The sequence below is a fragment of the Vitis vinifera genome, chromosome 17 (genome assembly GCF_030704535.1).
Source record: "Vitis vinifera cultivar Pinot Noir 40024 chromosome 17, ASM3070453v1".
Classification (NCBI taxonomy): Eukaryota; Viridiplantae; Streptophyta; class Magnoliopsida; order Vitales; family Vitaceae; genus Vitis; species Vitis vinifera.
In genome coordinates, this window is record NC_081821.1 from 19,492,184 (window position 1) to 19,504,488 (window position 12,305).

General features: G+C 36.0%; 2 protein-coding genes and 1 long non-coding RNA gene across 4 annotated transcripts in view; 1 reads left to right on the forward strand and 2 right to left on the reverse strand.

Annotated features, from left to right (window-relative positions):
• LOC100257953 (probable cyclic nucleotide-gated ion channel 20, chloroplastic) overlaps nucleotides 1–12,305 on the reverse strand; it is a 173,716-nt gene that overhangs the window by 159,696 nt on the left and 1,715 nt on the right. Inside the window, exons 3-4 of one of the 2 annotated variants that reach the window (XM_059734165.1) lie at nucleotides 11,189–11,242; nucleotides 8,299–8,375 (exon numbers count right to left, since the gene is read on the reverse strand). In XM_059734165.1, the coding sequence (XP_059590148.1) occupies nucleotides 8,299–8,327 (29 nt within the window). In that variant the 5' untranslated portion in view covers nucleotides 8,328–8,375; nucleotides 11,189–11,242. The remainder of the gene's footprint in view (nucleotides 1–8,298; nucleotides 8,376–11,188; nucleotides 11,243–12,305) is intronic. The other variant, XM_059734164.1, reaches the window with a different exon arrangement.
• On the forward strand, nucleotides 844–4,492 carry LOC104882433 (uncharacterized). The gene is made up of 4 exons (XM_010665641.3): nucleotides 844–1,226; nucleotides 1,803–3,645; nucleotides 3,751–4,078; nucleotides 4,167–4,492. Exons 2-4 carry the CDS (start codon nucleotides 1,804–1,806, stop codon nucleotides 4,325–4,327), a joined length of 2,331 nt encoding a protein of 776 aa, XP_010663943.1. The 5' UTR covers nucleotides 844–1,226; nucleotide 1,803; the 3' UTR covers nucleotides 4,328–4,492.
• On the reverse strand, nucleotides 3,705–6,792 carry LOC132252829 (uncharacterized). Its single transcript, XR_009464634.1, has 2 exons — nucleotides 4,641–6,792; nucleotides 3,705–4,049 (listed from the first exon to the last, which is right to left on the reverse strand). It is a non-coding gene; the product is annotated as an uncharacterized LOC132252829 (long non-coding RNA).

Here is a 12,305-nt window from a genome sequence, read left to right on the forward strand (position 1 = left end):
CTCTTCTTCAAACTCCAAGGGCCTTCTCATTTGGTCTGCATAACTTTTTTGTCTATCTTGGGCAGTCTTGAGTTTTTCTTTGATGAGTTGCATCTTTTTTGAAGTCTCTTTGACAATTTCAGGTTCTAACAAACGACTCTCAGCCAACTCTATCCAACACAAGGGTGATCTACAAGGTCTCCCATAGAGTGCTTCATAAGGTGTCATGTCAATGCTAGATTGGTAATTGTTGTTATAAGCAAACTTTGCCAAAGGTAAATAGTTTGGTCAATTCCCTCTAAAGTCCAAGACACAAGCCCTTAACATCTAAAATTTGGATTACTCTCTCTCACTGACCATCTATTTGGTGGTGAAATGCAGTCTAAAATTCAACTGGGTGCTCATGGCCTTTTGTAAACTCTACCAAAACTAAGAAGTAAACTTAGGGTCCCTGTTCGACACTATAGACAATGGTATTCCATGCAACCTCACAATCTCCTGTAGTCTTCATGGCTAGAAAATGAGTTGACTTAGTAAGGCGGTTTACAATCACCCAAACTCCATTTTTCTTACTTCTAGTTTTTGGCAACCCTATCACAAAGTCCATAGTGACATGATCCCACTTCCACTCAAGTATAAGTACTGGTTGCAACAACTCTACAGGCTTCTAGTGCTCATCTTTCACATGCTGACAAATTTGACAATTAGCTACATACTGAGCAATGTCTTTCTTCATCCCACTCCACCAGAATTGTCTCTTTAAGTCTTGGTACATTTTGGTACTCTCAGGGTAAATGGTATACCTTGCTTTATGAGCATCTGCTAAAAGTTAATTCCTCAATTCCACATCCCTTGGAACCAAAGTTTTCAAAGGCGTTTGTGAGGCGCGCCTTGAGGCGCGCACTGAGGCGAGGCGCGGCGAAAACGCCCTGAGGCGTTAAAAATAAAACGAAATGCTTGAAAGGCGTACGCTTTTCCGGTGAGGCGTGATTGAGGCGCGCTTTGATCGCGCCTTTCACGCTCCAAGAAGAAGGCGTACGCTTCGTCGGATCTGACGTGGCAATGAACAGAGAGTTAAAAAAAGCCCTAAGTAATCCCTAAAACCCGACTCTCGACTGAAAACAAGCCCAAAACGAAACCCTACCTCCAACGACTCAAGCGGCGACGGAGTGCTCACCCCTCGGCGGCGACCAATCGCAGTGCGTCTTCTCCGGCGGCCGTCGGCGATCACTCTCGTACATCTCCAGGTATGTTGCGAACACCCTCTGGTTTCTCCCTCTTCGTTTCCCTCTCCGCAATCCACACGGGCTTCATCTCGGGTTTTCATCCAATTTTTTTTTTTTATTTCTTTATTTTATCAAATCAGTTATATATATGTATATCTATCTCCTATTTAAATTTTAAAACCCCCCCTTCTCTCTCTCTTCGGGCAGTCCACACTTCCGGCAGTCCACATTTTTCTCTCTCTCACAGTAGGCTTTTCATTTTTTTTTTTTTTTTTTTTTTTTTTTTTTTTAATAAAGATAATTATTTGTTAATTTTGAATTTTTTATTTGTGGTTTAATTTTAATTTTCACCTCGATTTTCTGTGTATAATTTTTAAATTCCTTTAAAAAAATTTGGTTTTTTTTTTAATTTAAACCAATTAAATTTTGTATTTCATTTTTAAATTCCTTTAAAAAAAATTGGTTTTTTTTAATTTAAACCAATTAAATTTTGTATTTCATTTTTAAATTCATTTCAATTATGCTTTGTTATTATTTTTTAGTCAATTATATTGTTATATGGAAATTTGAATATTATTATTGTTGATTTTTTTTTAGAATGAGTTCCTCCGATTCGAAAAATTCGAGAAAAGATTTTGTGTGGAAGTATGTCATTGAAGTTTCTGGAGAGCAATATTTAAGATGTAAATTTTGTAATCAAAGATGTCCGGGAGAGGTGAATAGATTAAAGCATCACTTAGCCGGAACTCATCATGGTATGAAACCATGCAGCAAAGTTAGTGAAGATGCTAGATTGGAATGCAAAGAGGCATTGGCCAATTTTAAGGATCAAAAAACAAAGAGAAATGAATTGCTCCAAGAAATTGGTATGGGTCCAACTTCAATGCATGAGAGTGCCTTGTCTAAAACAATAGGGACATTAGGGAGTGGGAGTGGGAGTGGGAGTGGGAGTGGGAGTGTAAGTGGGAGTGGGGAACCTATTCCTAGGGGACCCATGGATAAATTTACCACTTCACAACCTAGACAAAGTACTTTGAATTCAAAGTGGAAGCAAGAAGAAAGGAAGGAAGTGTGTAGAAAAATTGGTAGATTTATATATTCAAAAGGTCTCCCATTCAACACTGTGAATGATCCTTATTGGTTTCCTATGATAGATGCTGTTGCAAACTTTGGGCCCGGGTTTAAGCCTCCATCTATGCACGAATTGAGGACATGGATTCTTAAAGAAGAGGTGAATGACCTAAGTATCATTATGGAAGATCACAAAAAAGCTTGGAAACAATATGGATGTTCAATTATGTCAGATGGTTGGACAGATGGAAAAAGTAGGTGTCTTATCAATTTTTTGGTGAATAGTCCTGCTGGCACTTGGTTTATGAAATCAATTGATGCTTCTGATACAATAAAAAATGGGGAATTGATGTTCAAATATCTTGATGAGGTGGTTGAAGAAATTGGAGAGGAGAATGTTGTGCAAGTCATCACTGATAATGCCTCTAATTATGTGAATGCTGGAATGAGGCTTATGGAAAAAAGGAGTAGATTGTGGTGGACTCCTTGTGCTGCTCATTGCATTGATTTGATGTTGGAGGATATTGGAAAGCTAAATGTTCATGCTACTACACTTTCTCGAGCTAGGCAAGTTGTGAAGTTTATATATGGGCATACTTGGGTTCTTAGCTTGATGAGAACATTTACAAAAAATCATGAACTTATTCGTCCAGCAATTACACGGTTTGCTACTGCATTTCTTACTCTCCAAAGTATTTATAAGCAAAAGCAAGCTCTTATAGCAATGTTCTCCTCAGAAAAATGGTGTTCAAGCACATGGGCTAAAAAGGTAGAAGGTGTGAAAACTCGAAGTACAGTGTTGTTTGATCCAAATTTTTGGCCTCATGTTGCTTTTTGCATAAAGACCACTGTTCCATTAGTTAGTGTCTTGAGAGAGGTTGATTCAGAGGAAAGACCAACCATGGGTTATATTTATGAGTTGATGGATTCAGCTAAGGAGAAGATTGCATTTAATTGTGGGGGCATGGAGAGAAAATATGGCCCAATTTGGAGAAAAATTGATGCAAGATGGACTCCGCAACTTCATCGACCTTTACATGCAGTAGGCTATTATCTTAATCCTCAATTGCGGTATGGAGATAAGTTCTCTAATGTTGATGAGGTGAGGAAGGGATTATTTGAATGCATGGATAGGATGTTGGATTATCAAGAACGTTTAAAAGCTGACATTCAGTTGGACTCATATGACCAAGCAATGGGTGAATTTGGGAGTCGTATTGCAATTGATTCTCGAACATTAAGAAGTCCTACAAGTTGGTGGATGCGTTTTGGGGGTTCTACACCGGAGTTGCAAAAGTTTGCTATTCGAGTCCTTAGCCTTACTTGTAGTGCTTCGGGATGTGAAAGAAATTGGAGCACATTTGAATCGGTAATACTTCTATTTTTGCAAATTTTTATACATATATTTCTATTTCAATGTTAGAGAACTTTATTTCATTTTAACACATAAAATTGTTTCTTTTATTATTTGTAGATCCATACAAAAAAAAGAAATAGACTTGAACATCAAAGGTTGAATGCTCTAGTGTATGTAAGGTACAACACTAGATTGAGAGAGCGAAGTCTACAAAGGAAACAAAATGTTGATCCAATCTTGGTAGAGGAGATTGATTCTGATGATGAATGGATTGCGGAGAAAGAAGATCCCCTCCTCCCCCTTGATCTTTGTTGGCTTCAAGATAATGAATTATTCAATGTTGATGCCATTAGAGTTGTGTCATCCAACTCCCAAGAGACGCAAGCATCATCGGATCATATGGTTTCTTCACATTCCTACAAAAGGAAACATAATGAAGTACCAAGTAAGTACCCAAAAATTGAAATCATAAATTTGATTAAATTTAATAAAAAAACTTTTAATATTTACACATAATTAATACTTTATGTTAGGTACAAGTGGAGGCAAAGGCAAAGAGAAGGAATTGAATTTGACACCAATTGATGAAGATGAAGATTTAGATGAAATGGGGATACATGATAGTGGACATTTTCCTACTATTGATACATTGGATGAGGATGATGATGACCTTGGAGAGGAGGATTTAAGTTGAAACAATTTACTCTAGTTGTTATTTCATGACTTAGTTATGGATTTTTTGTAAAAGTTTAGAACTATTATTATGGTTGACTCTATTTTCTATTTCATGACTTAGTTTTGGCTTTTTGTTAAAGTTTGAAACTATTAGTATAGTTGAATCTATAATCTATTTTATGAATTTGTTATGGCTTTTTGTGAAAGTAGGGAACTAGTATGTTTTTTTTTATGATTCTAATGAATTGTTTTCATGTTTTTATTTATGCTATTTTATTTTATATATTTTAAAATATTAATTAATTATATATAGTAAGGCTCAAAAAGCTTACGCCTCAACGCCTCGAGGCTTACGCCTCGCCTCACGAACACAAAAACGCCTCGCCTTACGCTTTCGCCTTTAAAAACTTTGCTTGGAACACACAATCTTCCTTTAAATCTCACACTCCCATCTACATGCATAGACCAATTTTCATCTACTTCACCTTCTACCAACTGGGCTTTAACCTTCTCTAAAAGCTCATTATGAACTTAAGCCTCCACTATTCTTTGGATAATCATTGGTCTAGCTGGCATACTATACAAGCATGGGCCTTATCCTTCCCAACCAAGACATAACTTAAAATCTTCAATAACTGCATAAATCTCGAACTCTCTCAATCATAAGCTAGACAACTGGCCATAGTTCTTTCTACTCGGGGCGTCTGCTACAACATTCACCTTTCCAAGATGGTAGTGAAGAGCAAAATCATAATCTTCTAACGCCTCCATCCATCTTCTTTGCCTAGAGTTCAAATCCTTTTGAGTGAAGATGAATTTCAAACTCTTATAATCATAATACACCTTAAACTTCTCTCCATACAAATAGTGTCTCCAAGTCTTGAGGGCAAACACCATTGCTGCAAGCTCCAAATCATGTGTTGGATAGTTCCGTTCATGCAGCCTTAATTACCTTGAGGCATAAGCCATCACCTTGCCTTGCTGCATTAGCACGCACCTTAGCCCAACTATAGAAGCATCACAATAAATCGTAAACTCTCCATTAATGGGGGTCGTTAACACTAGAGCAGTGGTCAATTTTTGTTTCAACTCCTGGAAAGAATTGTCACACTCCTCATTCCATTTGAATTTGACTTCTTTCCTAGTCAATTGAATCATCGATGCTACAATTCTAGAGAAACCATCCACAAACCTCTTATAGTATCCAACCAAACCCAAGAAACTCTTAACCTCAAATAGATTAGTAGGCCTCTATCAATCCTGCATAGCTTCCACCTTGGAATGGTCCACTGCTATTCTTGCCTCAGGAACCACATGGCCTAAGAAATTCACTTTAGTGAGACAAAATTCACTTTTGTCTAGCTTTCCATACAACTAGTGTCTTCTCAAAGTTCTAAGAGTGGTCACCAAATGTTGCTTATGCTCCTCCAAACTCCTCGAGTAAATCAAGATGTCATCCACAAAGACAATCACAAATTGATCCAAGTAAGCATGAAATATTTTATTCACTAAATCCATAAAAGCAATGGGGGCATTAATTAATCCAAAAGGCATGACTAAAAATTTGTAATGTCCATATCTCATTCTAAAAGCATTCTTGGGACATCTTCTTCTCTCTAACCCTCAGTTGATGATACCTAGTTTTCAAGTTAATCTTACTAAAATACTTTGCACCCTTCAACTGATCAAACAAATCATCTATCCTTGAAAGAGCATACTTATTCTTCATAGTGACTCTATTCAACTTCCTATAGTCAATACACAACCTCAACATGCCATCTTTCTTCTTCACAAACAACATTGGGGCTTCCCATGGCGATGTACTAGGACAAATAAATCCCTTGCTCAACAAGTCCTCCAACTGAGATTTCAACTCCTTCAACTCAAGCGGGGTCATCCTATAGGGGGCCACTGAAATAGGATCCGTTCTTGGATATACTTCAATAGAGAAATCAAACTCTCTATGTGATGGTAAACCTAGTAGCTCATTTGGAAATACATCCTGAAACTTTCTCACCACTGGAATTTCTACATCTTTTTGGTCTTTTTCCGCACTGTGGAGGCAAATTAAGAAATTTATTAATCCCTTCCTCAACACATACTGATAGCACAAATTGGACTTGCGTAAATGGCAAACTAACACACTTCCCCCCAACAAAACAAATCTCAAATCCATCTAACAAACAGATTTCAAACAGTTTTGACCACATATAACTCTTTCACATTATACTAGTAGTTACTGCCCCCCAACAATAGATAATTTGCATATGGAGATTTGTTTATGCTAACAGGGCTCAAAAACCATGGATCTTGATGTTTTCCTTTTTTGCAATGTTGGCCTGAATGAGGAAGAAAAGCGTAAGTGTGTCCACATAGTTTCCTAATCTTGCAGTTGTTGGAAACAATTCAGTCAACCTTTCTTTCCCATTTCTCCAAGGTACCAAAATAGGATGTACTATCATAATAACTGCAACATTACAATAAAATGTTAACCTTGATGTTGTTTCCACTTAAGAGCCTGACCAATAAGAGCCATTAATCATGATGGTGGAACTACAGAAACTTCTGCAGCAAGGGTTGACAAATGAAAGAAAGGAAAAATCATGAAGAAAATGAAAGTCATGAAGTATAACTACAGAAATTAAAGAAATCACAATATACAACTAGAAATGCATTATGCATTGATCAATCCCATTGCATGTTCAAACAAAGTATAGGATGTGAAAGTGGGGTTTCAGCAAACCCTACCATCAATTGACTTCCTGCATTGTTTCCATGCAATTCCATCAATATCCAAATATGGGGTTATGACATGTGATTCTCACCAATTGTGTGGGGGCTCTTTCTCCAGACTGAAAGCTGAGGCATTCCCCCCCCACCCCACACTTTCCTGTATTATTTTCAGACCAATCCTGATTTGGTTTTTTTACCAGAATCTATCCAACTGTGTTTTCCCATATTGATCTGGGTGATTTCTCTATTGGATTTTCACCCTACTTCTTAAGAGTTCACTTATTGAAAGAATAAGTGAATAGCTATCCTTCATTCTCTTCTCCAACTATTACTATTATTTCTTTTTGGAAAACTTTTCAAAGACAGTATTCATCTTCTCTCTATTCTTCCAACCTCTAATTAGAAGCAAAGATATGCATAAATGCAAATGAATATCCCAGAAGCATCATTGGATCATCGGACAAAGTCTCATACTTGTTTTCATTTTAGTAAAAGAAAAAATATACTTCCCAGCTGGTGATTTTCATGGAAATTTCATGAATTGGGGTAGCTTAATGACAGAACGATCACGCTGAACAACCTAAATTCTTGTTAGTGACAAAAAAAAAAGATAAGACTATTCAATTTTACCGTTGATAAGGTTGGCCAATTCCTGTTATTATATGCACCACCAATTGACCTTGGTTTAAAGGAATTCCATTATAGCAGTCATCATGGTCTTTAGGAGTTAAAGGGTCCCCTATAAATATTTTCAAGAATAAATTGGGCATTGCACTAGTGACTCCACCAGACTATTTGAAAAGAGCTCAAGCAAACCAGAACCAGTTCAGAGAATATATTTTGAACAAAATAAATGTGAAGATCAATTCATGATTCTGGTTTCTGGATGCAAGGAATTCTGGCAATCCTGAGGATTCTAAAGTTTAATATCACCAGTGTTGCCTCTTGTCAATATTATATTTTACTTCATTACAGGATAATTAATGCAAGACTTATGCAGTAACAAAGCATATGAAGGAATTGAGGGACTAATATGAGGAACAGCATAAAGAGAAGTTTTGTGTTACGTGTCAAACACATGAGATGCAGAATTCAGAAGATATTTGGTGGTAAACCCAAACATGATAAGGATTCTCAATCAAATTTCTTAGCATACCAACACCTAAAAAGGAAAATGGCGCTTTTTCGGTTGACCATCCAAAAACAAAGTTTAAAGAGATCCCACAAACCAGAAATCTTTCCGTTAGAAACACTAACCTTTCAGGTGACTCTGCCTGTTTTATCATGTCTTTTTATCAGGAGACAGGCACCTCAACTTTTATTGGCTTTGTGAACTGCAAGAGGCACCAACACACATAGAATGGGTTTTAGCATCCATTATTGTTGTTCATCATAAACATGAATGACGTAAAGCGATCAATTCTTCACACCCTTTTACATTTTGCATATGATTGTGTTTTATAAACTATAAGATAGAGTTCCATTCACATGCATACATGTATATCTAAATAGAAGAGGAAAAAGGGACCTGAGATACACATGCCTACATGCACATCTTTAAATTTTCTTTTCTTTAAAAAACAAAAAATGAACATGATGTAGGACAACCCTAGGATGGTTGCCTACACTCAAGGGTAGGTGGGCTAGGGTTTTATTTTTAGGGTGTAAGGAGAGGAACAAGGAATAAATTTTATGGTAGAGAAAATTATAAGATAAGAAATAGAGAAAAAGAAGAAACAATGAAGAAAAGATGAAAAACCTTAGAGTCTCACTAAGGCCTTCTAGGAGTCTCACCTAGAAGAAAATCAATGGAGTCTCACCATTGAGGGTTGCAACCTTGCAATGAAAGAAAGTATAATATTATTCATCAAATTCACTCCTTTGATTTACATTGATTAGTCTATTTATAGGCTTCTCTAAGAAATCCAAAGTCTACTAGGACTTTAATAACCTATTATGATTCTAATTCTAATTATAACATCCAAAGTCTACTAGGACTCTAATAACTTATCATGACTCAAATTCTAATTATATTATAACTCAACTAGCTAATCCTAATTAGACTCCAACAAATACCAATCCCTATTCAATTCTAATTAATATTAATCCTACTTAAAGTTTACTTAGGTCTTCCCTTTCTTCCTTGAATAAACTTTAAAAGGCTTTCCCCCATCAGAACACCTGAGATATCTTGAGCTCCAGCTCCTCCCAGTCTAAAGATGAATTGCTTCCTCTAACTATCCCAGTTCCAGCACATGTGCTTCTTGTTTGATATACATATATTATGGTCATTAACCACCAATATGCGCCTCTTGTTTAAAAAACATTGTCTATCTGTCAGATATTACTCCATTGGAGAACATCAACTGAAAAGACAATTGTGAAGAACATGCTAATCCTTATCCCCCAAGGAACAACTCTGTAACTTGTCTACTTGAAAATATACTCTGCTAGAAAAGATTCCAAGTATAGAGATTCTCATAAAAAAAGAAGACAACAAATGTCCATATCTCTTTGAGCAACCAAACAGAGCATTATCATCACAGGTTCAATCATCATCTATCTCTTTCCTAATTCTTACCAAAAGAAGGAAAAGATACAGGTTGGTGGTAGATAACAGCACCCTGGCCCTGTGCTTCTGCTCCTCTTACAGAGCAATTTAAGTTTTATAGCCTAAAAAATGTCTGTCCATGTTAGATGGTCTATTAGTCATGTGCAGATTGCAGGGAAGCAGAGAAAATGATCTGCACAAACTGTTAGCACTGAGAAAGCATGATTTCAGTTGTTATTACAGGACCTTGAGTTTAGTCCTTCATAGTTTTAGTCAGGGTTTTTGTAATTGTGGGAAGGATTCCTCGTTCTCCCTTCATACTTTTTATTAACAATTAATACATCTTTGGTTTCTTATCAAAAAGAAAAGGAAAAAAAAAAAAACAACAATAATCCACACCTTCATTGATTCAAAACAACTAGCTAGCTTACTTGAGGTGATTTTTTTACTATTGAAAGCCCTATGCTACATAAGATCTGCTACTTGAAGGTGGGCGAAGTTCAAATTATTGGACAAGCTGACATTTATCTGGTGAGTTTCAATAAGAAGTCCCAAAAAAAAAAAGGAAAAAAAAAATTCCCACCATCATACGCTACCTAGAAGGTATCAATTTGGAACTCCACTAACATTAGTGGCCTAAATTTGAATGTTCAGTGGTGCTTATCCCCACTGAGATGGATGTTTTATCCCTCACCTCTTAGAAGCTGGTAACAAACAGGTTCTAATCGTCCTGGTGGCAACAATGATATATTCCCCCCTAAGCTTAAGGTCATGGTCACAAAGTCTAGATGCCAAGACGCCTCAGCCCTTCCCCTGTCAATGGAAAAACCAAGGCAAATGGACATGAACCTACCATGTAAGCATAGGTAACACACAGCTTACCCAGTCCTAGTGAGGCAGCCTTGCACTCCAGACACATGGCAGGCCCTTCCTGAGATTCATGGCATTGGCTGCTGGCTGGGAAGTGCCATAGTTGGGGTACCAACATGCACTTGACCAGCCATGACCTGGGTTGCCCCCATGGACTGGGCAGTCTTGCCATGTTCAAAATGCTACATATTGACTCCTTAGTGGCTTGGTGCCTAGTATCACATCCTATCAAGCTCCAAATCCACCAAACAAAAAATAAGTAGCATCTGCCTATTACCATTTGCCTCCTTCAGATAGAAAGGTTACAAGAATGGAAAAAAAAAACTGTTTAACTATTATTTCTCTGTATCAACTCAAAAAGTTAAGCATCATATCTCCATCTCATTGAGCAATGAGCTAGCTCCAAAATACCATTTTCAAGAGAACAGAATAATTGACACTGAATGCATCTAATATTGGCAAAAGATATTCCAACAAGCACTTAAATTTAATACAACAGAAATTTGATATATGTAATGAACCAACCAGATACAAGATGAACATTCAAAAAGAGCATAATGCATGTAGAAGTCCTGCAAGAACAGTTAGACTGAAAATATAAATTTTAGCAACGAGATCATGTGGCCATTTGCACATATTTTCCAACTCATTTGAGCATTCAAAGTATGAACAAATTTGGCTTAGTTCAGCAATAAAGGTACAAACATCAAATTGTTATCAAGTCACCTTTATATGGAATATTCAATGTCGAATACAACACCATCTGAAGCACAAATTGGTCTAAAAAGAAAAGGAAAACACGTTAATAATAACATACTTACATCCTTTACCTCTTCATTTCTTGATCACAAAATTCAGCCCCAAAACATCATTCATTCAAAAATAATAGTTTAATTACCTAATACTTGTGAGATTCAAGTTGACCGCATTATATTCTAATTTCCAGCAATAAGAAATATAGAGGCATAACTTACTATCTTATGCAAAATGTTAAAATAAGACCTAATTATATGTATGATCTTCAATATATGAAAATTATTTTTTAAAGATAGACATTATCTTATGTTGATGTTATTTTAATTTCTTAAAAGGTTATTATAATAATAATAATAACAAAAATAAAAATAGAGTCTTTTTGTTAATGATTTTCTTATCCTTTATATAATATACTAACTAGCTTACAATTGTGATAGTAGCCATGATTCATGGTATACTTAGGCCCAATTTTTTCAAATTATATCTCTAAAACTTTGTTAATCCAGCCTATGAAACTACTTCTCCACCACAATTCAGTAAAAACATGTGCCTTTCTACTATGGCTGCCTCAGTTGACAAATGCAGAATAGTCAATCAAGCCCATTCCAATGCATTTAATGTGAATGAATATGGAAAAGAGATGTATCCAATTGGCTTGTCCTCATCCAAAATCATGAGCCACCAATCCCCATTAATAATAATGAATGCAGAATAGTGCTCAATAATAATAATAATAATAATAATAATGACATTTTAATGATAACAATAAAAGTATTAAGTATAGTGGATAACACATGATGGGGTTGACTTTCTTTAGGTTTCCATTTGCATAAAGCTGTGCCACTTCATATCGCTCCATTCTCTTTCAAAAAAAATAAATTTTCCTTCATAATATACCTAACATAAACTTATAGGTAATGCGAAACTCAAAATCTAAGGGAACCTATACGTAAAGTTAAAGCATAAAATCCTTATCTTAAATATTAAATAAATAATAAACCAAGTGTTTCATGTTACCAAAAGATTTTTTCTTTCTTCAATGAGAATGAACATGGAGATGTCTAAATTAATCCACATTCCAAAGGCC

Bases quoted from the DNA above. Each gene is read 5' to 3' on its own strand.
- LOC104882433 (XM_010665641.3), top strand. From the start codon at position 1,804: ATGAGTTCCTCCGATTCGAAAAATTCGAGAAAAGATTTTGTGTGGAAG. The intron at 3,646-3,750 runs GTAATACTTCTA...TATTATTTGTAG, and splicing joins ATTGGAGCACATTTGAATCG to ATCCATACAAAAAAAAGAAA. The intron at 4,079-4,166 runs GTAAGTACCCAA...ACTTTATGTTAG, and splicing joins GAAACATAATGAAGTACCAA to GTACAAGTGGAGGCAAAGGC.